Genomic DNA, 27501 nt, shown 5'->3' with positions numbered 1-27501 from the left:
AAGGGGGCACCAAGGGGCACTGCTCTGTGAAGCAACATCAAGCAGAGTTAGGCATCGGAGGTGGAGGGAGAAGGGGATGAGAGCAAGTCAGAAGAGGTGAGCAGCAGGGCTGACTGCCCACTGAAGCCAGAGGACTAGTATCCATGGCTAGGCTTCCTGGTACGTGTATCACATGGGCAGACCTAACCGAACAAAAGGCCAAGGAGAGGAATTATTTCTAAATGGATTAATAAGTGGATGATTGCTCCTGTATAACACTCTCCCTAAGGATGCATTAGGAAGCACTGCCTGTCCTCATCATCCATACCTTGGGTTATTTCTCTCCAAGGAAGTGACCGCTGTTGAACTAGAGCCTGATGCATTCATTCAACAAACATTTGCCAAGCACTGTGCTGGGTCAAGTGTATGCAAGGAGGGACTGAGATAGCTCCCTCTGCTTACCATCTTTCAAGTACTGTATAACTCCGATTATTTTTCCTAAATGTATTGTTGTTACAATAAAGTTTATCTGATACACATTTTTTAAAATCCAGTTTCACAGTTTATTCCAAAAGTTAGGATCTTTAGTTTAGCACATTTTTCCTCCAAATGAGATTGCTTTTTCTCATTCATAATCAAGATTTCACTTAAATGCTATCTTTTTGTTTTATAATGATTCCTGTTTTACTCATTAGCATCTTGATATTAAGAGAAGAGTCCAGGTTTTAAATTTAAGCAGACTTGGGTCCAAATTCAGCTTCATCATTTTTAAACTGGGTAAATTTTAAATTTTAAATTTTACTTTTGAGGCTTAGTTTCCTTATCTGTAAAATGGAGAGAATAACATTCACCTTGCAAGCTAGCTGGGAGATAGGAAATAATATGCATTTAATAGGTACTCAATAAATACTTATAACATGGAATTATATTGTATTTATGTTTAGTTTGTGCAAATTAAATGAAAAACAAAGAAAAATGGCATACTTTTTGCTATTCCTGAAATATTTCATAATAATAATTTTTTAAAAAAATGAAACTTTAAAAAATGCCTTAGGAAAGTGCCACATTGAAAGTGAATATACAGCCTCCCAAAAAGTCTGATGCAGCCAATTTTCCTTCAGTATTGGGTGTTTCTTTAGTTGAACACCAGATGATGAAGTTGGCTTGTATTTACAGACCATGCTGTACCAAAAAAAAAAAAAAATGTGTATCTTTAAACACCAGAGTTACACTCAACGCAGCAAGATGTTCACACTAGGAGAAGCCAAACAAGAGTACAGAAGATTGAAGTCTCCCATCTCAAGCTAAACCTGGAGCATATTCTTTGAATGGAATGGAGAACAGAGGCACTGGCATCCCGTAAGTTGTGCATTCTTTCTTCCAGATAATTTAAACAGCCATAAAATAAGTCTAGTTCTGCTAATAGTTGCCTTGGAGGTACTAATAATCTTTCATTGAGAGAACTCCCTGTTTATCCTTGCCCTTTATACCCCAACTCAAACCCAGTAACCTGTGTTTGTTGCCCCCAGTTTCTTTGTGCTAAATTCTTAAATTGTCAAGTGAAGCTTTTCCCAAATTCTCTCTAGCTTCCATTCTAATACAGTACAACACAGAACTATGAAGTAATTGTCAGTTTTTACAGTTGTTTGGCTCAAGCTTTTTGGTCAATCTTAGAGAAGTAAATCTTTTTTTACCATTAGAGTTAATGAGATATAAGAAGAAATCCTTAGAGAAGCTGTTTGCAAATACACTTTGAAATCAAGGAAATATAGTAAGGTTTTAGGCCATATTTAATACATGTTAAATCTTTCTGTCTTACATATATTTTAGTCAAAGGTTAAGCATGGTGTGAGGAATGGGGTATTTTAGTTCTTGTTGAGATTTTCCAATATCAGATATATTATATTGAGTCATAAAGGTAGTAAAGAGGATAGCACTTTTCATTTAATGACTTCTTCTTAGCCTTTGTCAAATAATACATTGCTCTTGAAGAAGGGTTTGGAAAGAACAAAGTGAAGAACCCAGCATTGGTAAGAAATACTAATCACTATTGAAATCTAAGCAAGTATTTTCAACTAGTCTTCACACTCATCCATAGGCCATAGTTTTGAAATGTTTTCAGACTTTCACATTTCCATGAACACTGGATAGAAGCCACAAATAAATATCCTTACATGATTTCTCTTGTAATATTAATATTTTTCCACTTCTTATAAAAATAAAATGATAGGCCAACTCCTGGACTGATTATCTTTAGCAGCAGCATATTCATTTTACTATCATCCGATACGTGTATATAAGAAAAGTTTGAACATAAATACAATTAATGAAGTATTTCTGAATTTTTACTCATAATTCTTTTTATTCCAAAGCAAATATCAGATGTTCAGCAATACCAGATTCAAAAGCAAATACTGCACACATGTTGTCTTAGTCTGCGTGGGCTTCCATAAAAAAAAATCACAAACTGAGTGACTTAAACAACAGACGTTTATTTTCTCATAGTTCTGGAGGCGAGAAGTCCATGATCAAGGTCCGGCAGAGTCAGTTTCTGGTGAGGGTTCTTTTCCTGGCTTGCAGACAGTTGTCTTCTCACTGTGTCCTCACACAGGTTTTCCTTGATGCATGTACGCAGAGAAAGAGAGAGAGGGACAATGTGCACCTATGAGAGAGCAAGCTTTCTAGTGTCCCTTCTTATAAGGACACTAATCCTAGTGGACCAAGGTCACCCTTTTCCTGCTCTGCTCTGGCCCCTGGCATCCTGGAAAGCCTGTCCAAACTTCAGAGTTAATGGCAGGTGTTGTTTGCAGTACTCAAGAAGCAGTGGGCAAGATGTCTGGGAAAGGCAAGTTCAAGGTGCTGAACGTTTGCACAGTTAAGCCCCCAAAGCACCAGCTACCACTTAGGAGGGAGCTGAGAGCCAGAAAACAAAGACAACCCAGGAAGCAGGGGCCAAGAAAGTGGCCAAAGTTTGAATATAATGGGAGCAGCAAAGTCCAAGAAGGTAGCATGGAGATCTTAATTACTTCCTTAGAGGCCCCATCTCCAAATATAGCCACACTGGGGGTTAGGGCTTCTACATATGAATTTGGGGAGAACATAAATATTCAGTCTGTAACACTTGTTTACCAAAGAAATACCATGCCTTTTATCATATTCTTTGCAATATACATAACATTACTTGTAGCCACATGCTACATTGTATTATAACAAGCTAAGTGATGAACTGCGTATTGATTACTCTTTTTATAACTTGTAAAATGAAAAAATTAATTCGGTTAGATCTGACATCATTTTAATCTTGAATTGCATGCTTTTAGTAATCTATCTTATAATACATGTTTTGTAATTTATTTCTCAGTGGTTTCAAATATGTCTCAAAATAAGAATTAATATGCTTCTTAGAACTGAAAAATGAAATCAGACTTTTCAAGTCAGACTTGGCAGTTTGGTTTGACAAAGGGGACAGGGTTTGCTTGTTAGGTTATGTGGCAGACATCTTCCACAAGTGAAAGATTTAGGGCTCCAGTCCAAGGTTTTGACAAAAATGTATTTAAAACGTGTGATAAGATATAAACATTTTATTTAACAAAACTGTATTTGTAAGAGAGTCTTAAAATTAACACTGCTCCCATTTTCCTTCCCTTTTCTGAGCCTGTTGAGTTAAATAATTGCCTCTACGTGAAACAGTACAATTAACAGTCATTTGATAAGTCTTGGCAAAGGCTTTTTTGGTAATCTTCATCAAAATTGAAGTGAATTATAGGGATGAGCTATAATAGCTTTGTAAAAAATCCTTTTTCAAGTCAGGTAGCTTTTAACTCTTAGCTTTCAACAAAGTTGAAGGAACACATTTAAAACATCAGTGTATAGATTATTAAAAATAATGTTTGATAGAAGATCATAACATGATGTATTACTAAGGAGATCAACAAATTGAGTGATGGTTTAGTAACAAAACCCTTCCATTTCTATCTACTTGTGTATGAATATGGTTTCTCAAACCTTACTTCCATACAAATAAAGACTAAGAATAAAATTGATGTTAAACTCCCATTCTAGCATTAAGTAATATTCATCCATGGGTACATGAATTAATTTTTAAAGATCGTATTCATCTTATCAATAGATTGATTTCCAATGCAATTTTTGTTCAAAAAGCTTTACTCAAAACTTCTAATACATGTATATTGTTTAGATCAAATGTAAATTAGTAGTAATTGTACTGATAATTCAATGTGGAGGAAAATTATTTCTCTTTACTATCAATTTACAAGGATATTTTTGTTGCAGATAAAGATTGTAGGGTATCAACAAAAGACTTCTAAGCATAAAGCATATTACACTTCTTTGGAGAAAGTAGAATGGGAATATGAGTTCAAGGAGAAAAATGAATCACGTAAAATTTCATACCATTAAAGAAACATGTTTATGTCTTTTTAAAAGAATAATGAAATATCAAATTGTTATAGTATTTAGATTCCATTGCATACATTTTAAGTGTTATATAATGGTTTTATTTTTAAATGACCATCATTACGAAAGGTTAGTATATCCTTTGCAGCTATTTAAATTTATAATGACAAAATTAGAAGTCAATTAGAATACATAAGAAGGGATATAGTTATTACAAATTCTTTTGAGGATGTTCCTGCAATTTAAAGCCATTGAACTGGAAGTTCCAATTGGGTATGCTTGCACAGCTATGTCAGCCTGATGCATCCATCTCATTTTAAGAATGGCCCTGACTCACGGGCTGGATATATGTTCACGTATATGGACCAAGTTCCCTTCTTAGAAACTAACTGAAACCTTTTTTGAACTGTGAGAACTCTCTCTTTTTTAAAGTTACCATGCAGATCATCTTTCTTTTGTTAACAATCTTTGTTTAGGCAAAACTTACTATGTATGACCAGTTAGCTTTCTCAGAGAGTGGCCATTCATTCCAACAAAAAATATTTAATTGAATATCACACAGGAGAAGTGGATAAATTTAGAAAAATGCAAGTAGTTTGGCCTGATGCTAGGTCTAACTGTTGGCATTACAGTCTTATAAGCTATGCTGAGAAGTAATGCTAAGATGATGTTCTAGATCAGAGTTCGCAAACTGGAAGCTCCCAGGTTAAACATGATTTACTTAACATGATTTATTTGATCTACACTGTTTAAATTTTTAAAAAACTAGTTGACAAAATTTTACAACCAGGAGGTTTCACATAAAAATTCAGTTTGCCAGCTGTTCTTGGAAAATTGAAACTGGAAACATTGGGCCAGTAAGCTGAAACTGACCCAAGTAGTGTGTAGTGGCTTCCCTGTTTAAGTAGGACACATGTCTCCAAATTTGCTATTACTCCTGCGTTTGTCTACACTAGCCTGCTTCACTCATTCATTATGCCTGCTTGACTACTATGGGCATTTGAGATTGAGACATTAACTTTGGTTAGTTTATTATTTTCCCATGGGTTAGATGGAATCTGCGGAAGCCTAAATATCTATGTTGCATTACTGTGGCCCCATTAACTGCTTTCAGTAGGTCATTCATATTGTGCTCTCAACTTTCATAGACAGTTACCAAAAGAATTTGTATATTTCTCCTACATTTGTATGCTTCTCCAATGAGAAGCAAGCAACTGATTACATTCACCTTTTTTGCTTTGGCTGCCAGAAAGCTCTACATTTATGGCTTAACTATTGTATTGTGTTAATACCTCATAACCTGCATATCCTTGTCCTTACTTTTTCTTTGGTGTTAACCTCCTAGTCTAGTTAGTTTCGTTGGTCCTCATTTTTTTATATTTATACTTTTTTATTTTATTGTATTATTTTACTGGAAGCCTCTAAAATTACATGTTTATAAATAAACCTCTCTTGATTTATTTCCTTTTTAAAGATGGCTGGAGGATCTATGACATTTTGGTTCTCCTTAGGAGGTTACTATGGTTTTTAGTTTTCCTTGCTCACCTATCCATTTACCGCCTACGGAAATTACTTAGATTGTAAGCTTTTGGGGGACAAGGACATTTTTATGGTGGTCCCACAGTGCCTAGCATCTAGCACTTTCTATATAATGCCCTCTATTGCATAGTTACAGGATAATAAAAGTAAAAAGTAATAGTATTTTAATTTAAACTCCTTGGGTCAAAAGGATTTTTAATTTGTACTGACTCATGAAAGTCTCGTCAATCAGAAAGAATGAGAGCTCCATCTACATAAAGTAGACTTTACACACTTTATCATAAAAGAATGTGTTATGTAAGACTGAGTGGTAAACTTTCTTTAGTGATCAGGTGGGGGAAAGTAGCTCTGCTTCCTTTAACTGCTAATAAATTTAGCTTCATTTATCTTTGTCTGAATCCTTATTTAACACCATGGACTCACACTCCCTACACGATGTACTATAATAGGGAGCATACAAGCATCAAAATTACAAATGCCTATACAAAATCTTTACAACTGAATATAAAGAAAGTCTACAGAAACATTACTAGATTAATGCAAGTGAATAAATCTGTGTATATTTCAGTCATGGCAAAACATATAATCTAAGACTACATTTATAGTTTGGATTAGCCAAGTTTGCTGGGAAGAAAATGTTTTTCCCAGTGTAATGTATGAGGCAGGTTGTTGGAGACACTTTCTTCACGTGGCTCAGACTGTGGTCCAGCTGCTCAGGGCACTGTTTCATGGCTCTGTCCACAGCGCGTGCTCACCGCCTCATTTCTAAAGTTATTCACTTGTACTTAATTTCAAGCCATTTTTTTTACTTTCAAAACTCTGAACGCCTCATTGAGGACAGTACATACAATGTGTGCCAAGGTCTGGTTTCAAAGTTTAGCTGTTTTTGAGTTATCTGACTGGATAAAACGTCGAAAGATATCTTTCACAGAAGGGAAAGTGTAATCTTCCATGTCTTTATGATGTTTAGAAATAGTTGGAATGATTTTTCCCTAAAATTTCCATACATAAATAACTTTTACCAGTAGTATAAGCTTGATTTTGAGATGCCTTGGCAAAAAATTTGAAAATAACCCTCTCCCTACCTCCAGTCTCCAGCCTCAAACTCAGTATGCACTCCAGCAATAAGGAATTGGAGGGACCCCAGGTTAAAATCAAGATCTTTCATGTTTGGATTAAAAGTATGAAGTATGGAAAGTTTTAGCTTCTAAAAACTTGTCTTTATCATTTAATATTACGTATGTTTTAGAAAAAAGCTGAGAGAAGAGCTCTGGTGTCTGAAATCACTCTCTCCAAATTCCTGTGGGGTCCTGCTATAATTCCTGATTGTATTTGCATCTCACTTATCCATGTACCTTACAGCCGACTTTCTTTTCCACAGATAGAACTGGCCTCCCACTTTAGGACAATGTGTCCTCCAAATTTGCCAGGGCAACTCCATACCTTACTTTAACTTCTTGCAGGACATAACTCTCCAATCAGTCGTTAGTGTATATTTTTGTGTACTTGGCTCAAGGTCTTTCAGTGCGGATGTGGACCTTCCGGAGAGTAATCTCCCTCAATGAAGAGCAAATGGTCATAAGGAACATGTAGGAGCAGGTATTCCTGTTAAGCCTTATGCTCCGTCTTTCACCCATCCTCTTGCACAGCGGACTAGGTTCCTTTTATGATCCTACCCAAATGTTTGGCCTTTTTGGAGAAGTGAGGGGTAGAATTTTTGAGACTCAGTTCAGGGCCTTTGATATGCTGTTCCTGTCCTTCAACAGATGTATCAAGTACCTCTGGGTCATCCCCTAAGACACATTGGTGATGAACAATTCCTAGAACTGGTCTAATTTTTTTTTTGATAACAGCACAGTTTATATTTTTTGGGCATCTTCTTGAACTGTACAAGTATATTCAACATCATTTCTCTGCCCTGTCGATCTTTTGTCTTTTCTTCTGTGCTGTCAATAACCTGTTTGGCAAATGTCTACTTCTATTGTCCACTCCGTGAGCCAGTGTACACCGGTCTCCATCTCCCATTCCTGCAGGTCTCTTCGTGGAAACGGCAAAGTGCCTGACTGTAGACCTCTCATTCTGGACTGACTGCCATCCACCAGCCTCTTCTCCCATTTCCCAGGGCTTCCTCCCACATCTGTCTGTTTCATCGATCGCCTCCTCCTCTTAGGGAAGTTGAGTCTGTCGAGTTCCCCTGCACATCGCCTGCCAGTCCAAGTCTCCTGCCCGCCTCCCGCACGCCCTCCCGCGCCGCGGTGTCTGTGGGTCGGTCCCCAGACGCGCCCGCCGGCTCTTGGGCCTCCACTGGCTGGACGTGGGTCTGTCCCGCGCCCGCGCGTCCGTCCGTCCCCCACTTGCCTCCAATTCGGCAGTAACTTTACACCAGCCAGGAGGAGAAGGACGGTGCGCGCGTGTGCGGGTCTGGTCGGCTGTGGCCGGCGCCGGGGTGGCGAGGGGCACCGGGCGGCGTCGGCGTGCGAACGGGCCGGGGGCGTCGCGGGCCGCCCTGCCCTATAAGGGGCCGTGCCGCCTCCGCCGCCGGGCGGGTGCCGGGCGGACCGCGGCGGTGGCGGCGGCGGCTGCGATTGGCTCAGGCGCCCCATCCGGGGACTGGGCTCGGCGCTGCTCGTTCGCCCTAAAGGTACCAATATGGCGGAGGTGAGCAGGGAAACCGGGCAGGAGCAGCCGGGCTGGAGCGGGCGCCCAGCGGCTCCCCGCGACCCCCGAGCCAGCCTGGGGGATCCGGGGCTCTTTCCGCGGCCCCATGAGGGGCGGCGTGGCGACGCGGGGGTCGCGGGGCGGGGACTGGCCGTGGCGGGGCTGGCCGGGGGGCGGGAGCGGGCGCGGGAGCGGTCTCCCTCCGGGACTAGGCCGCGGCGGCTCCGGCCCCTGTCGGGCCGGGCGACCGAGCTGGACGGAGGTGGCGGCCGGCTGCAGTGAGCCCTGCCCCAGGGACGGGACAGTGCCGTGTCCCCGGTCGCTGACGCGGGCCGCCGGCGCCTCCGCGCCTCTTCCCGGGGCCCGGGTGGGTGGAAACCGGCCGAGCCCCCCCTCCGCGGCCGGATCGCAAAGAGGGGAGCGGGCTGCGCCACTGCCCTGCGGGAGTCGTGCGCTGTGCCCCCGGCCCACCGGGCCCGGGCTGCGGCGCGAAGGAGCCGCACGCTTCACTTTGCTGGGGGCGCGGAGAAGAGCGGGATGCGGGGCCACCGGGCTTCGCAGAAGAGCGGGACTCCCCACCCCGCAGCCCGGGAGGTGTTGGAGCCCCTGGGGTTAAAGGGCAGACCGAGACCCTCGACGCCCTCTCCAGGAGAGCGGCTTGATAGCTCCAGTTTTCTCTGGGCTGGAGGAAGGAAGGCTGGGCGAGCGAAGCTGCCCCGGCCATGTCCCCCGGGACTGGTGAGCTGGGGGGAGGGGGCAGTGTGGCAGGAGCCCCTGGGCTGGAGCTCGCTGGGGCGGGGGGCGCGCTGACGGTCCAGGGAGGGACTGAACAGTCTGGAAGGAGCCAGCATCCCTGGAACTGAGAGGAGCTGCATCTCTGGACTCGAGAGAGAGGATGGGGGGGCTCGCGCTTTGGTTTGGGGGCGAGTGTCCAATTCGAGCTGGCCTACGCTCCAGGGGAAGAGGTCGGCTTCGGAGTTGGGGCTCCCGGTCCCCAGGGGCGAACCAGGTGCTCAGAACGCGAGTTCGTTCCAGAAAAGGGTGTTACGTTTCGAGTTGTTTGGGGCTTCGGAGAGCCGGGTGGGATTTGGAGGACTCCGGAGATGCCAGGGATGGGGGACTGATGGTGCGAGCCGACTGCTCTGGGTTTTGCTTCTCCGCTTTGTAACTTGCTGAGCTCCAAGAAGCGACTTGGAGTTGCCTCTCAGACTCCGGGCTTCGTCCCGGGTCTGTGAGTTTGTACACTTGGGACTCGGGGAGGAAGGCGAGGCAGCCAAGAGGGGGCCCGAAAGGGGCCGGGAGCGATTTCGAGCGAAGCTACGTCTTGCACTTTTGGCAGCTGCGGAGGAGCGCTCGACTCCGCCTCCTCTGCGCCCTGTTGCCGGCGCTGCCTCTTTCCCCGGCTGTGCGATCTAACCTCACGTTTTCTTCTCTCTCTCCTAGGCTTCTTTTGGAAGTTCGAGCCCAGGTTTGTCCTATTTTCTTAGGTCTTCGGTGGTTCCCAGTGGGTAATGTGGGCTCAAAGGTCTGTTGCTAAAGGATTCCCCATAGAAATGTATACTGCAGGTTTTTCTTCATTGGTTTTTAAGTTTCAGTGTGCATTTAGTAAAGTTTGGGGAAGGAAGAGTTATACTGTTCTTTGTTTTCTCTTGGCATGTTGAAAAAGTAACTGTTACAAAGTTGCTAAGACAAGCGTTCTTTTAAGTAATATGGCTTTAATTATTGCATATCTTATTTTTCCTCCGAGCCTGAAACAGTTAATCCCAAATTAACTTGACACCAACTTTAGCAATTTAGATTTTAACTTCGGTTTCTTCTAGAGATTGAGTAATTTGTAAGAACTCTGGGACTACTTTACTAACTGTAACCCTTCATCTCCTCTTACGTTGTTTCTTTTTCATAATTAAATGTCTGTGAATTGTGTTAAAATTGGAAGTTGAGAGGTAAAGCTACCTTAATAAAAAAGACAGAACTTCCAAGTTTGGCACAGAAAAAGGGTGATTTCGACTTCTGAGCTGAGATGATCTTAGGTCATCTAGTACAGTGTTTCTTAACTTTCCTGAGGTCAGAAACCCCTGTCAGGATCTAATGAAAGCAAGGAATGTGTCCCAGAACTCTGCACATATACATAATTACACACAATCTGGGGTCTGTAGAATCCCTGTAGCAGGTCCATGATAAGGACCTTTCCTCATGTGCTAATCATGTAAGGTATCTTTGTTTCAGTTTCTCATCTCCTTTCTAGCTTACCTCTTTGCTCTCTTCCCTCTCATAGTCTACAGGAAAGGCACCTCTGGACTAGTCCAACTCCATTATTTTACAGTTGAGGAGACTTTTAAATAACTTTCGTTAGTGATGGAGCACAGATGAGCTCCTAAATCTTCCATTACAACTTGTTTCCGTAGGGTGAATAGTCAGTTTCCTTACACTATTACTTTTTCTATCTGCTCCACCTTCAGAGCCTCACTTGACTGTCATTTAAGGTATTATAACACCAAGTAGAAGAAATTTGCAGCTATTTTAAAAATAGCTGTCTGTATCTTTAAAATTCTAAAAATTTTTGTTAATTTTGAGATGAACTTTTTTGTTATAACTGATTTTAGGAAAATATATACATGATGTCAAACAGCTGGATTAATGGAATTTTTCCATTTGGTATCACTGACTTCTTTTAAGAAGTTGCACTCTAAATAAGCCAAAAGACAGTGTAACCTGTTTTTAATCAGTTAGCCTGCTTTTGTTTTTTGTTTGTTTGTTTGAGATGTTACGCAGGCTGGAGTGCAATGGCGCAATCTCACTGTAACCTCCGCCTTCGAGGTTCAAGCCGTTCTCCTGCCTCAGCCTCCCAGGTAGCTGGTAGGTACTACAGGAATGTGCCACCACACCCGGCTAATTTTTTTGTATTTTTAGTAGAGATGGGGTTTCACCGTGCTGGCTAGGCTGATCTTGAACTCCTGACCTCAAGTGATCTGCCCACTTCGGCCTCCCAAAGTGCTGGGATTAATTAGCCAGTTTTTTAAAAAGAGAATTTTAGAGCTGGAAGGGACTTTTGAGGTCCTTTCAGTCATCCCCATGTATTTTGCAAATGGAAGACAGGAGCTAGACCTAGAAAGTTTAAATGACTTCCTTTAGGTCCCAAAAAGCCAAGGACAAAGCTGGGAGTAGACCCTCAGCTCCTTCGATTTTTGACCCTTATTGAATACCTTCCATGTTAAAGGGGAGGCCTGTTGTGCCAAGTGATAGAGGAGTAACAGAAGAGCCCAGAGGAGCTCTGCTACCAAAGAGGTGGAAAAGTCAGCATCTATTTCATTTCTGCCTCTTTGGCATGCCATGGAACTTGCCAAGAATTCCTCAAAAAAAGAATATTTGTAATGGTGGATGTGAGCTAATTAATAAATATTCATATTTCTTTTTTGTTTTTTGAGATGGAGTCTTTTTCCATTGCTCAGGCTGGAGTGCAGTGGTGTGATCTTGGCTCTCACTACAGCCTCGACCTCCCAGCTTCAAGCGATTCTCCTGCCTCAGCCTCCCACGTAGCTGGTATTACAGGTGCCCACCACCATGCCTGGCTAATTTTTTTGTATTGTTAGTAGAGACAGGGTTTCACTATGTTGACCAGGCTGGTCTGGAACTCCTGACCTCAGATGATCCCCCCACTTCGGCCTCCCAAAGTGCTGGGATTACAGGCATGAGCCACCACCCCTGGCCCGTATTTCTTTTTAAATTAAACCACATGTAAATCAACAGGTTTTTAAATGAGCAGATATTTTTCAACATTAAGGAAGATAACATAATGTAAACCTGCCAAGAAATTAAGTCCTGTAGAAATTGTATTTTTAGAACTAATTAGATAAGAGTTCTCTGAACCCAGAATCAAAAATAATGAATTATGTGTGTGGTTTTTCCATAGTGAAAAATCTTTGGCCTAGTTCAGTGTTTTGGTAATGATCTCACGCTGTCCTGAAATGTTTGAAATTTTAAAATATTCAGTAGCTTGAGTAAGAACAGATTAAACTTTTTATGCTGAGTATGCTTCCATCCACTTCTTCCTTCCCCCAACCTCGGTTTCTGATACTTTCCTTCCTTGCTCTGAGGGTTACTGGTCTAATTGAATTGGATACTAGAGTAAAACAAGTGGACAAAATCCTGTTTTTTTAATAAATTGGATTTCATTTCTTTGGGATTATGGATTTTAGTCATTTCTTCTCTTGGTTTTTGGAGTTTCCTATTGACTTCATATTTGCTATTAAAAGATATTATAGTTTTATAAACAAGTATGAATTATCCAAAACAACTTGCAATGGATATATCTTCCAAAACCTTCAGATGTGATTTTCTGTATTCCCTACACATAATCCTAAGAACTTTGTTAGTAATCCAAAGTAAAGTCTTACAGTTTAATGCTTGTCTGATTAATGCTAGGGAATTTGAAGTACTGTTAGAGACATGTAAAGTGATACAATGCTTTTAAAAGCTGAATGGCTGTATAACTGCTTCACAGAAACTTGTGTTTGTTTTATAAAACAGATTTTTGTTGTGTTTTCTGTCTTTATTGGAGGGTTAGAATTTGAGTAAAATTTATATTATCCTGAAGTGTGCGTCTTAGTGTATAGTAGATTCTTGTGAAATCTTCCATTCATGGAAATTTAATCCTTCTGATATTTTGCTATTGTTTTTAGACAGATGTATTAGATGAAATGATAAGCAAGTTTGACTCCTTTTTCTATTAGAATGTTTCTTTAAAACCATGCTGCTTAAATCACTTTGTTGTTATCATAAGATGTTTTCTTGTGGACTAGACCCCTTATAAAAGTGTTTGTGAATAACTTTGCCTTGTTATTTTGCTGATTTAGACATATTTTCAGAATCATAGGGTCTTAATTTATAACCTATAAAGTATATAGTAAATTCATTTAGTAAAACCCTCATATAAACATGAAAAGGGACTGGCAGAAGAACACAAATTTTTATTTTCTTTTGTTAATAGCCTTGTAAATGTATAAAGTGATTCAGTTTGTTTTATTCCAGTTGGGTCTTTGTCTTCTGAGGATCATGATTTTGACCCCACTGCTGAGATGTTGGTCCATGACTATGATGATGAAAGAACTCTTGAAGAAGAGGAAATGATGGATGAGGGTAAAAACTTCAGTTCGGAAATTGAAGACTTAGAAAAGGTATAAGATTTACTTTAATATACAAACTTACAAAGATTTTGAAATTCTGTTGTAATTTTAAAAATAATCTACCTGAAATAAAAATAGGATCATAATCCTTTTTTTTTTCACTCTTATTTTGGGGGATAGCCTAATAAGTATGTTTTCATTTAATTTTTCAAAATTATTTTGTATCTCTTAACTTAATTTTTAAGCTTATATCAGCACAGTGAAGTAGGTACACGTAGGCATTTTACAGACGAGAAAATTGAGATACGGAAAACTATAGGCCCTAAGATTATTTCTGAATCCTAGTCTAGCCCTCTTTCCATTGTAACATACTATTCTGCTGAGGGTCAAACTTGAATTTGGCTAAGTACTGTAGTAGATACAGAGAGAAGCCTTTTCCTTCAAATAACTCATGATCTAGTGGAATATTTTAAGAAAATTGAAAAAGATTTACTGTATTTTCAAATATAAATTGGTAGTATCCCATCCCCTGCTCCTTTAAAAGTCATCTTTGAAAAGGTTGGCAAGAGTGAGTGTAGTTTGTAATTTTTTAAGCCCCAAGTCAATATAAATTCAAACGAACTGTATTTTCATGCATTTATACCAGGACTGTATATAGAGAGGTCCCTATAGGGGTTACCTTGAAAACGTGTAGGATTTATGCTTACTTAACCATATTTGAACATTTCTTACCAGCCAGGATAACAAAAGCTTCCAGAAATGATACTTATCCCCTGAGTTTCTTATACCTCTTTTTCTTGAAAAGGGCAAGCACATTCTTATGTATATCATCTTCTCTGCTTAGTAGCTTTGTGAGGCAGGAGTGGAGTGTTATTTTATTTCCTTCTTCATGTTAATACACAGGGAAACAGAAGAGTGACTTAACTGCCCACTTGCTCTGATCTGTTGTTCTTATCTGTAGTAAAGTACAACTGTATACATGTGGTCTCTATTCTTTTTATTGATGTTTAATGAAACATGAAAATGAATAAAAGAAACAGTAGAGACACAAATATAAAGAGTAAGGATCAAGCTTTTAGAAGGAATTTTAAATTATGTTTTGATTATTTCTGTATCACTTGAAATAGTGTATTTTCTTAATCTTTTATTAGTGGAATAGTGATTTAGGTATTGGTGCACGTTAACAGTCTTAGGGGATTGATGTTAATGTTCATTTTCAAGAATTATAAGTTTTTATGTTCATAGTAAATAAACTCAGTTGTGTGTTGACTGTAATGTGGCCCGTATTTTGGTGTTTACAAATTTTTAGTACGTCATGTGTTATGGAAAATAAGGTAAGTACTAAAGCAATTTTCTTATAGTAGCTCTTTGAGTATAGAATATGTGGCTAGATTTTAGTTACTAAACATACTAAAATAGGGTTTATGTAATATCTTTATATATTTTAATGTATGCATATTACTGCCATCTGAGAGCTTTTAATAGACCTAGATTTATAGGTAGAACTTTTTTTTTTTTTTTTTTGAGACGAAGACTTGCTCCATCCCGCAGGCTGGAGTGCAGTGGCACAATCTCGGCTCACTGCAGCCTCTGCCTCCTGGGTTCAAGTGATTCTCCTGCCTCAGCCTCCCGAGTAGTTGGGATTACAGGCATCCACCACCACACCTAGCTACTTTTTGTATTTTTGGTAGAGACGGGGTTTTGCCATGTTGGCCAGGCTGATCTTGAGTTCCTGACCTCAGGCAGTCCACCTGCCTCGGCCTTCCAAAGTGCTGGGATTATAGCATGAGCCACCACACCTGGCTGGTAGAACTTTTTAAAGAGTTCTTATTTCTACTTTCATTAATATATAATTACCCCCTTGATGTTCACTGTGAGAAAAATTCAAAAATTCAGAAAAGCACTAATGAGAAAGTAAAATATCACTTTTTCTACCATTTAGACTTTAGTATAGGTTTTTCCTTTTTTGTTAAAAGAAAAAAAGGCATTTAGGCTGGGGGCAGTGGCTCACACATGTAATCTGAACACTTTGGGAGGCTGAAGTGGGACGATCGCTTGAGCCCAGGAGTCTGAGACCAGCCTGGGCCACATAGTGAGACCCCGTTTCTACCAAAAAAATTTAAAAATTAGCTGGGTGTGGTGGTGCATGCTAGTAGCCCCAGCTATTTGGGAGGCTGAGGTGGGAGGATCACTTGATCATCCCAGGAGTTCCAAGGTTGCAGTGAGCTATGATTGTGCCACTGTATTCCAGACTATGTGACAGCCTGAGACCCTGTCTGGGAAAAAAAAAGATCACCAGACATTTAAACAAATTATATGTATATAGTTTCGCAGCCTGTGCCTTAAGGTATCAGACAGGCGTTAGTTACTAACATTGACATGCATCTCAGACAGTCTCATTTGGTCCATCCAGCAATGCCATTAGTTGTGTCAGATGAATACTGGCATTATTTTTCTAGGCTCAGAGGCCTTGTTGATTGTAGGATGTACCGTTGATTTCTTTTTTTTTTTTTGAGACAGTCTTGCTCTGTCGCCCAGGCTGGAGTGCAGTGGCGCAATCTTGGCTCACTGCAGGCTCTGCCTCCTGGATTCACGCCATTCTCCTGCCTCAGCTTCCTGAGTAGCTGGGACTATAGGTGCCCGCCACCACACCCGGCTAATTATTTTTGTATTTTTTTTTTTTTAGTAGAGACGGGGTTTCACCGTGTTGGCCAGGATGGTCTCGATCTCCTGACCTCGTGATCTGCCCGCCTCGGCCTCCCGAAGTGTTGGGATTACAGGCGTGAGCCACCGCGCCCAGCCTACTGTTGATTTCCAAACAGTGTAGGTGGTGGAGGAACACTTGTATATGAAGTTTGCACTTTAGTATCAGGCTACATCCTGATTCTGATATGTGAGGGAGTGCATCGTAGGATCAAGGAAATGATGGTATGTGAGGAAATGGAGGTGAGAGGGATTAGGTGATTTGTCCAAGATATTGGTTAGCAATTAGTGGATCTTTTGCCTTAAATCTGGTTCTCTTCCTGATATAAATCCTTTGACTTACAGAACAGTTCATTTATAAGTGTGACTAGACTGCTGTGTCCCTTAAAATGTAAATAGGCTCAACAAAATACCCAAAAAAAGGAAGAGAAAAATCGTTATACCTGGGATAAGGTGATGGGTCACACTTCTAAGCTGATTTAGCTACCACAGATCCTTACAGACTTTGAGACTTACTAATTCAATTTTGAAAAAATTGTTTTTATGTTTTAAAGGACTTAAGTGCTTTATTAATAGGCTCTCAAAGAGAGTTCGTTTGTGAAGTGCCTCAGAGACTAGATTCACCTTTTCCAGTTTTGCTTTAAAAGTTTTGGTACAAATGATTTGTGTTTTAGCATCAGCCCTCTGGCCACCAGTGTCATCCCTTGAACTTATTAATGAGGTTTCTACAAAGATGGTCATCTTCTCCCTCAACAGATGGTCATTCCTGTGTCTTTATAGAAAAGTGGGGGTTTTCTTGAGTGAATGCTGGGAACCTCCTGTCTCCCTCACAAGTACAAACTTTTATATTATTCTTTCCCTCCTGTCCTGCAAAGTATCTGCGATATCCCAGGCTAACCTCTAGATTCTATCCCTCCTGCCCTCAATTTATTCTTCTACCTTTTTTTTTTTTATAAATTTCCACATAAGAATCCTACTTGTGCACATCCCACATTTGGAAGAAATTCTCTTTTGATCTTGTGTTGCCCTCAGTCACTCTCCTTTTGTAGCCAAGTCTCAAGTCATGTATGTAGTTTCTTCCCTCGCATTCAGTTCTTAGCTTGGCTTCTTCCACCATGCTATAAGGCCACCAATAATTACTTTTTTAGAGATGGTCTCACTCTGTCACCCAGGCTAGAGTGCAGCGGTATCATCATAGCCAACTGCAGCCTTGACCTCCTGGGCTTAAGCAATTTCCCCCCCATCAGCCTCCCAAAGCCCAGGGATTACTGGTGTACCCCACCACCCTGGCTAATTTAAAAAAACATTTTTTTTATAGAGAAGGGGTCTTGCAATGCCCAGGCTGGTCTCCAACTCCTGGGCTCAAGCGATCCTACCTTGGCGTCCCAAAGTGCTGGGATTACAGGCAGCAGCTACCGCGCCTGGCCCAGGTCACCAATAATTCCTGATTGCCAGATACTAAGATTTATTGTCTTTCTCTTGCTTAGTTTCTTTTTGGAATTTGACCCAAGTGACCATTCCTGATTATCCATACTTGTTTCTGCCTTAATTTATGTAATCCTACTTTTTCCTGGTTCTATTTGTCTGGCTTCTCCCTCTTTCTTATTTTATGATCTTTTCTTTCTTTGCCCGCATTTTAATTAACATTCTCCAGGGTTTTGGCTATTATCTTCTCACTCTGTGTGCCTTTTCTGGGTGTTCTCACTCAAACCCACTGCTTTAACTTTCACCTTAAACTCATCGTTACCATCCTGTCCTTAAGTTTATCTTGTGCTTCTGTCTCATAGTGGTGCTGTAGTTACCTAACTTCTCAGGCCAGAAATCTGGCAATCCATTTAGACTCCTATGTTGCTTTCATTCCTTCTATCAAGTAACCTAAGAAAGGGATCTTTCCCTAAATTTCACTCAAATAATCCCCCTCCTTAGTTCAGGCTCTCATTCTACTTCCCTTAGAACATTATTTCCAAAATACAAATCATGTTTAAGAATTTTCAGACATACCCATTGCCCATAGTGTAATACATCTGAAAGTTCTTCTGATAAGCATAAATCCCCTCCTCTTTTCTCTCTACCCTCTCCGTGGGTGAGCTCATCAACTTCTGTGGCTTTAAATATCTTCTAGATGCTAATGAATGCCAGATTTATATCTTTAGCCCAGCCTGGTTCTCTGAGCTCCAGGCTCCTGGCCAACCTGACTTTTCTAGTTGGATGTTTCATAGCCTCTTAAACTTAACTGTGTCCTTTGCAGAACTCTTGTGATTTTTTTTTTTTCTTCAAAAACGTTTTATTCCTTTAGTATTCTCTATCTTGGCAGAAGTTACCACCATCTAGGCAATTGCTCAAATAGAAAAGTGGGGAGTCCTCCTTCCCTTTCCCTCCCACGTCCAGTGACCCATTTGGTTCCACCTCAGAATATGTCTCTTCACTTCTCTCCTCTTGTGTGTCAGTACCCTCACCTAGCATGAGGCTTTTTAAGTGGTTTCCCTGCTTCTCTTGTATCTCTCCACCCTTCTTAACTTTTCTTCATGCAGGTGTTCAGTATTTTAAGAAGAAATAACGCCATGGTACTCCCTTTTTATGAGTCTCCGATGGCTCCTTATTGCCCTGGGAATGAAGTCCAAGTTCCTTTCCCTGGCCCGGAGGCCCTTTGTGATCTGTCCCTGCCTCTCTTTCCATTCTCTTGAGCCATTCTTCATTCTCCTCACCAAACTTTGGCCACTTGGCTTAGCAGGGAACCACCTTCAGGCCTCACATGTGTCGTTTTTTGTTTTTTTTTTGCCTGGAATACTCTTCATGGGACTGGCCTTCTCAGACTTCAGGCCTCCGCTGAAGATTGCTGACTGTCTTTCCCTGCTACTCTGAAAGTGGGCCCCGAGTGTTACTCTGTATCTCAGGGCTCTATTTGTTTGTTACACTCATCAAACTTGACAGCCCTATATTTGTGTATTGTCAAAAGCCTTGTCATCTTTCAAGACTTAGCTCAGTCTTCACCCTCTGTGCATACCTCCATACTCTATACCAGTATTCTTAGGGTGTAGGTCTGCCCTTCTCTATACTCACAATTGAATATTGAAGCCATCACATTGTATCATAATGGCTAACTCATCAGTTTCTCCCACTGAGACTGAATTCCTTGTGAGCACGGATTCTTCAGTAAATTTCATTTGTATGTCCAGTAGCCAGTAGCTAGTAGCCTTCAGCCAAGTACTTAGAACTGAGTAAATGATGGGAAGGTGGACCATCAGTGCATAAAAGGTGAAAATTGCCACTCCCCATTTCAGGGAGAGAGTCTGAAACTGTGAGGTTCTGAAGAAATACTACTGACAGGTGCTTGGCAAAGGCTGCAACCCAGGCACCTCTTATATTAGAACCAATGTGAGCCAAAGGGAATGGGCTGCATGGACTCCGCAAGGAGCAAGATAGGACTGTAGAGAGACTGTAAATCCAAGTCTTGTTACCTTCAATGGATTCTTTGGTTTGGAAGAAAAATAATTCATTGAAGTTTCCCCATGGTGTAGGTGAACTTCACCCTGTTCTGACCATCCAACTCAATTTATGCTGATTCCATGCTCCCAAAGGAGTTTTGGTTGATTTAAATCCCAAGCTAAAAAAGATTTTCATGATCATTTATGGTCATTAGAAAGGCGTATGTCTACTACTGCAAATTTATAAGTTAGTGTTCTATCATATACCTGATTGTAAGTTCATTTAGCATAAATCTGTTTTAGTTAGGCACAATAAATTACGTAAGTTCCATACCTGCAAAGGTGAAGGCCAAACTTTTGCATCCCCTGTGGGCAGCCAGCTGGCCCTCTAAGGAATCATCACTGGCTCTTCTCTGGTCACTTTGTGATCAACTGTGGGCATGTTTTGCACACTCTGCTTTAGCGTTTTCATGTTGTTTGCTTTATGGGTTATTTTAAAGGGAAAACTAAACCATAAGCAAATTTTAAAAATCTCTTAATTGATGGATACAGAAATCTTAAAAATGTTTAACAGATTAACTAGTTCGTGAGTATATTGTTTTGAGGTTATTTATTTGAATGATAAATAGTTCTTTTTTTTTTTTTGTATTTTTAGTAGAGACGGGGTTTCACCATGTTGGCTAGGCTTGTGTCAAACTCCTGACGTCAAGTGATCTGCCTGCCTCGGCCTCCCAAAATGCTAGTATTACAGGCATGAGCCACTGCGACCGGCCTTGAATGATAAATAGTTCTATACACTTTAGTAGTTAAAACATAGTCATGTGTCACTGAACGAGGGAATACATTCTGAGAAAGGCGTCATTAGGCAGTTTCATTGCTGTGTGAACATCATAGAGTATGCTTAGACAAAAGCAGTTAATGTAGCCTACTACACACCTAGGCTATATGGTGTAGCATATTATTCCTACCACAGTTGTATATGCAGCCTGGCTGTATATGCAGTCTGCATGCACTGAATGTTATGTAGTGCATGGTAACACTTATTTTCACATGGATTCCTGAGAGGGAAACAGTGACTTGGTGTCACTATGAGACATGGCATAGGTATTCATAACATAGGCAGCACTGTAGCCAGGGTATGTAATTTTATTAAAGCAGTGCAGCCAGTGAGATAACTTGGGGAACTGGGATTCAAACCCAGAATTAAGCCTCAGTTTTCTCACCTGTGAAATGGTGATAACAGTATAATCTTCCTCAGACAGTTGTTTTAAAAAAACTGGTATAAAAATATGAGATGTAGTAAGAATATAAAAGGATAATTGTGCTTTGAACATAAATATTGCTGATGTTAGTAAACATTCAGCAAAGGTTTTCTACTGGGTGTCTTCTAATTAACATGAAGAATAAAGCAAGTGGTCAGCTGTTAAATGCAAGGAAAGAAGCTGTGAATTACAAGTTATTGATTGATCAATTGGAAATGTTTTCAGGGCAAATCTTTATGTTAACTTGAAAGCAAAAAAAAAAGGCACTAAAGCAAATATTTGAGGAATTTTTAAAATAGTAAAATGCTTCTGGAAAATAAAAACTAAGGTGTTAATTGTTAGGCTATTGTTTATGCATTAATTATAGCTCTAGGTGTTTGGTCCTGTTTTCTGACAACAGCACAAAAAGAAACACTGAAACTTGCCTTTGATTTGTTCTGCTGTTTTGATAATGTGCTTTCTGAACCTAAGGACAGTACAGTTTACCTGCAGTTCAGTATTGTGACATCTGCTGAGTCCGTGTTTATGCCCTGGCTTGAACAGGAAGGAACCATGCCTCTAGAAGATTTACTGGCATTCTATGGCTATGAACCTACAATTCCAGCAGTTGCAAATTCCAGTGCAAATAGTTCCCCGAGTGAACTGGCAGATGAACTACCAGACATGACACTAGACAAAGTAAGTGTGAGCATTTGAAAGGAAAATTCAGGGTCTGTTACCATTGACTGCTTTTACTTCCATTTAAAGTATTATTTAATAGTTCTTAAATGTAAACTTCTTGTTGACCCATTGTGCTTATTTCGGTGGCTGATTTAAACTTTGTTTGGCTTTGATCACACTATGTTAAGAGTAGTATTAATAGCAGCTTCATGGTACTTTGCATGCCTGAATATTCTCCCGTAATGTTTTCATCTTTCCTGTGTAGACACATTGTATCTAAACTTAGATTTTGTCTTAACTTCTTTTGATCCTATAAACACATAAAAGCCTTGATTAATAAATCCCCCAGAAGCCTTCAAACCAAGCTGGCTTAGGCGTGGAGTGGTTGGAGAGAAGTTCTGTTTTCTTGGCTCTGGGAGTGACAGCGGCTGCAGCAGCCAAGACCGCGGTGATCCATCTCTAACATAGGCTGGTTGTGGGGAGGCCTAGTCCCTGCTGAGGAAAATTGACACAGCCATGGCCTCTGCTAACAGATCCCTGGGAACCTTTCTTTGCCTTTCAGATCTCAGGCAGGGAGAGGAATCCACATCTTGGAACCTCTTCCTGTGAGTTATATTGTTCCCACTTTTAAGTCAATGTGATATTAATGTACCACAGACCTTAATGACCATAGTCATTCAACAAGTATTTATTGAGTGGCTACTTTGTGCTAGGCACAAGGATGACTGTATACTTACGTAAAAATTAATTCAAACTTGTTTCTTTTAAAATTATGTCAGTAGTCAGCTGTTCATTAGTCGGACTTTTAAATTATTGGAAGAGTGGAGGTTGGAGGCATTTTTTCAGTTTTATTATTGACAGAAAATGAATATAATTGTTAACCACTTAAAAGTCAGACTGTTTTTGTTGTAAATTCACTAAAAATTAGCCTACAGCTTTAGATAAGCTCTCTGCATACCCACAAATTAGGCAATTGTTTAAGTATATAGTTGCACTGATTATCATTTAATAGTATATTATTGAATATTATATAACATCTAATATTAAATATTTATGTATATGAAGTAAATCATAGGAGAATTTCATATTTCTCTCATAAGGTTCCAACTGCTTCTTAATTATATGTTATAAAAAGATAGTTTTCTTAATTAATGTGATGTAATCATTTCTAACTCTAGCACTGCCTTCTTATTCTTCCAGGAGGAAATAGCAAAAGACCTATTGTCAGGTGATGACGAGGAAACTCAGTCTTCTGCGGACGATCTGACGCCATCTGTGACTTCCCATGAAACTTCTGATTTCTTCCCTAGGCCTTTACGATGTAAGAAACCCAGTGGATTACTGATAAATAGTAACATTGATACTGTAGCTTTAGTACATTTTATTGTGTTCAGTAATTTGTGTCAGAATATTCTAAATATTTTACGTGGTTGAGATAAAATACTTCTATAATTTAAACAAGATTATAACCTTTCTTTTGGGGTATAGGTGAACTAATATGCCATTTAAAAATTGAAATATTTGGCCAGGTGCAGTGGCTCACACCTGTAATCCCAGCACTTTGGGAGGCCGAGGCAGGCGGATCTCTTGAGGCCAGGAGTTTGAGACCAGCCTAACGTGGTGAAACCTGTTCTTTACTAGAAATACAAAAAATTAGCCAGGTGTGGTGGCACGCACTTGTAATCCCAGCTACTTGGGAGGCTGAGACACGAGAATCACTTGAACCTTGGGGGTGAAGGTTACAGCCAGCTGGAGATCATGCTACTGCACTCCAGCCTGGGTGACAGAGAGAGATTCTGTCTCGATAATAATAATAATAATAATAATATAAAATAAAAATGGAAATATTGACTTTATTTTTACAAGGCCATTTTCCTTCTCAAGACTCATCTGTTGCTATGATAACCAATCTTAGTTTGACCACAAAATTTTATAGACCTTTTTTGAATTTCTATTAAAAGGCTCCTGCTCTCCTAGTTTTGAAAACTTATCAGTGCTCAAAAGATATTTTTACTTTTAATGATTCATCTTTTTCCTATTAGTTCTTGGTGTTACCTCTTAATGTTTATCAGTAATATTTAAAAGGTTTTGGGGTTGGGCGTGTGATCCCAACACTTTGGGAGGCTGAGGTAAGAGGATCACTTTAGGCCAGGAGTTCTAGACCACCCTGGGTAACATAGCAAGACCCTGTCTCTACAAAAAAATTTTCAAATAAAAAACTTAGCTGGGTATAGTGGCATGCACATGTAGTCTCAGCTATTTGGGAGGCTGAGGTAGGAGGATCACTCAAGCTCAGGACTTTGAGGTCACAGGGAGCCATGATCAGGCTACTGCTCTCCAGCCTGGGTGACAGAGTGAGACCCTGTTTCTAAAAATAAATAAATAAAATGTTTTGGACTAAAATAATTTCTTAGATGCAATCTCACTTTTTTTTTTAGGTATTTTTATGATAGAAGAACTGTTTGGTCAATAAGTTCAAATATCCATGCATTCGTGTGTGTACAAAAACAGTTTTGATGGACCTAGTATGCAACTCTGTGTGTGTATCTCCTGGATTAGTATAATCAGAACTCCAGTGTTTTACTTTCTTTTTAAGGTGACCACAGTGGTTTCCTTTTACCTCCCAAACTATTTAATAGTATACCATAATAATTATCAGGATACTATACACTTTTTTTTTTGAGATGGAGTCTCACTCTGTTGCCCAGGCTGGAGTGCAATGGCATGATCTTGGCTCACTGCCACCTTTGCCTCCCAGGTTCAGGCGATTCTCCTGCCTCAGCCTCCCGAGTAGCTGGGATGACAGGCACCCTCCACCACGCCCAGCTAATTTTTTTGTATTTTTAGTAGAGCCTGTTGGCCAGGCTGGTCTTAAACTCCTGACCTCAAGCAATCCACCCACCTCGGCCTCCCAAAGTGCTAGGATTACAGCCGTGAGAGCCACTGCACTGGCCAGGATACTATATACTTTATTAGGATTTTCAGTGTCTCATTTTGACCAATGTTGATTGTGAGAAACATGCAGGTGGTTTAGTATACTTATGCTGATCTCACATATTTAACAACATTTTGTAAAATACAACAGGCATTCTTCCAGGTTCTGCAAAAATAGGCAGTAAAAACCTTTTTAATTTTTGTCTTTTAAGCAAATACTGCATGTGATGGTGATAAGGAATCAGAGGTTGAAGATGTTGAAACAGACAGTGGTAATTCACCTGAAGATTTGAGGAAGGTAAGCTGAGTTAATATAGTGGACTAAATTGGCTTTTAAAAATATTTCTGAAATGATTTATGATAATTTTGTTGTTCTGACCTGTAGAAACTGATTAATGAGTTGGGGCTTTTTTTCAGTATTTTTTTTTTAATAAGTTATTTTTACCTCTCAATTTTCCTGTAGGAAATAATGATTGGTTTACAATATCAGGCAGAGATTCCCCCTTATCTTGGAGAGTACGATGGTAATGAGAAAGGTAAGGAAAGCTTTTGATTTTGATAATGTTTGGTAGATAAGGTTACCACTTGATACATTTATTTAAATATCTGGCTTTATACCAGCCTTGGCAATATATAGATAGATTTGGGAAACATGCGGAGTTAGGATTTTTAGGCCTGACTTAGGAAAAATGTATCAAAGTTAATCACTAGACTCAGAGTTTCCCCCCACCCCCCACCCCGCCCAAGGCACACGCTGAGCCAGTGTGCTCAGTGCCTGTTCGAATAGTGAAGAGCCTCCCGCAGTGCTGTGCCTTGGCCTTCATCCTGCTTCAGTAGAAGTGGGTAGGATCTCATCACCTGAGATAATGAGAATGTTAAGATACAGTCTTCTGGAAAGAAAACTCTTGAGGGAAAAAGAGACTGGAAGAAGTTCTCCTTCCCCAGCCCCAAAAGAGCAGGAAGTGAAATGTAAGGATCTGCTTTCGCTTGTATACTCCTAATTATGTGTAATCAGTTTTTCCTCATGTTTTTGGTGCATTCCAACTGTAGTTGGTTTTCAAAATATGGAGGGGATAAGGTGGTAGGATATAAAAATATAGGTACACCTTCTTAGTTGAACTCGGGAATATTTCCATGGGTGTTTGGCCTTTTCCCTAAGTTGATTTATCCCTGTGAAGTCACAAGGGCAAAAGCAGCACCCAACACAATACTTCCTGAGTCCTTCTTTTTCCTTTCCTCCATACCAGGTCATCCTCCATTTAAAGGAGGGGAGGAGTGGTTACCCTGGGGTTGTTAGCCATGGCAGCCACTAGGAACACCGTTTTCCTAAACTGCTTTCAAAGTGTTAAAAGACAGTTGTCCCAGGGGAAGCAAAACATAGCTGATGATGTTCAGATGTGCCAGCCTTCTCACCTCACCACCCAAATGCAACACTTGGCCTTTGAGCCAAGTACATGCTCAGCAACTGTAGGTCTTTAGGTCACACATAGTAGAGGTGATATTCTGTCAGTGCTGCAGATTGGAGGGAAGGTGTACTTTCTCTATCTTTTGAGGGAATAAACCCAAATAGTTTTACCTATTTCACTTGTGACCAAAGAGTAAAGAAAGTTCTAGGAACTTCTCTCAAAAGTCAAGTCTTACTGCTTCACAGGCACACTTTATTTTTAACTTTCCTGCTAACTGGGAATGACAATGCCTGCCTCCTACAGTTGGGATGATAATGCCCTTATCATGGTCCCTGGTACCTGGTAGTGTGTTCTCAGTAAATTATTTTTATTAGCTATAGTCAGTATTATGTACTTGAAGAACGGATTGCACTTGAAGCACTGGACTAAATACTTGGGCCATTCATATTACTTTATAGTGTAAAGTAGAAGCTTTGAGTAAAGTGGCAGAGTGCATTAATAAAACATAAACTTGTTTTAATGACATTTTGTTCATTAATATATCAGTCTCTTTAAGAGATTGTGGAAAGTTTACTTTTCTTGCTGTTTCTCCCTCTTCCCAAAAACCTCCCTAGGGAGGTTTGGTTAATCTACTTTCTCCTTGAAATAAAAGTTATCTTGCTGGGAGAAAAAGTATACCTTTCTTAGCTATTTCCTTATTACCAGATATTTTGGGTTTTATTTATTTGCAATTTTGAACCTCTAGAGATTTCATAGAGCAATTTAGGGATTTCAAGAGAAAATTCCAATGAGGTTATTAGAGAATTTACACAGGTTATTTTTGCCCCTTCATTAGAAGAGTATAAGATAACCACTATGGGGTTTTATATTAGACTTTACTAGGCATGGAGAGCCTTCAGATTGGTCAGTATATCCAACCACCAAAAAAGCTACTTGCTTTGGCCCCTGGAATCCTGGGCCTATAATAAAGTTAAATTTTCGCTTGTGTGTGAAAGGCCCTACTTAATGGCTAATCAGATTACTGGTGTCTTCAAAGTTATTTACTTGTCCCACTGGATAGCCTATCGAGGAAGACAAAGAATTGTTTGTGTACGTCTTTGAGTGCATTCGTGATTTTTAATATGTTAATGGGATTTTCTTTATCAGTATATGAAAACGAAGACCAGTTACTTTGGTGTCCTGATGTGGTTTTGGAGAGCAAAGTTAAGGAATACCTTGTTGAGACTTCATTAAGGACTGGCAATGAAAAAATAATGGATAGGATTTCTGCAGGAACACACACAAGGGACAATGAACAGGTATACTTCAACTTCTGTTGAAACAGCAGCCAGTTTACAGTATCTTCTTGATTTCTTATATTTGATACAGATATTTTTAACATGTGAAGTAGATATCT

At 40.1% G+C, this 27501-nt stretch overlaps 1 protein-coding gene across 3 annotated transcripts in view; it reads left to right on the top strand.

Annotated features, from left to right (window-relative positions):
- Positions 1-8507: 8507 nt before the first annotated feature.
- MIER3 (MIER family member 3) overlaps positions 8508-27501 on the top strand; it is a 37919-nt gene continuing 18925 nt past the window's right edge. The window contains exons 1-8 of one of the 3 annotated variants that reach the window (XM_002815576.6): positions 8508-8592; positions 10036-10060; positions 13621-13766; positions 21649-21783; positions 22966-23086; positions 24912-24997; positions 25163-25235; positions 27252-27403. In XM_002815576.6, the coding sequence (XP_002815622.2) occupies positions 8584-8592; positions 10036-10060; positions 13621-13766; positions 21649-21783; positions 22966-23086; positions 24912-24997; positions 25163-25235; positions 27252-27403 (747 nt within the window). In that variant the 5' untranslated portion in view covers positions 8508-8583. Of the gene's footprint in view, positions 8593-8863; positions 9331-10035; positions 10061-10098; positions 10118-13620; positions 13767-21648; positions 21784-22965; positions 23087-24911; positions 24998-25162; positions 25236-27251; positions 27404-27501 lie in introns of those variants that run through there. The other 2 variants (XM_054555578.2, XM_054555580.2) reach the window with 2 other exon arrangements.

Source organism: Pongo abelii, chromosome 4, assembly GCF_028885655.2.
Source record: "Pongo abelii isolate AG06213 chromosome 4, NHGRI_mPonAbe1-v2.0_pri, whole genome shotgun sequence".
In the NCBI taxonomy this organism is placed as follows: Eukaryota; Metazoa; Chordata; class Mammalia; order Primates; family Hominidae; genus Pongo; species Pongo abelii.
The sequence above is the reverse complement of the archived record's forward strand: the minus strand, read 5'-3'. Positions and strand labels throughout refer to the sequence as shown.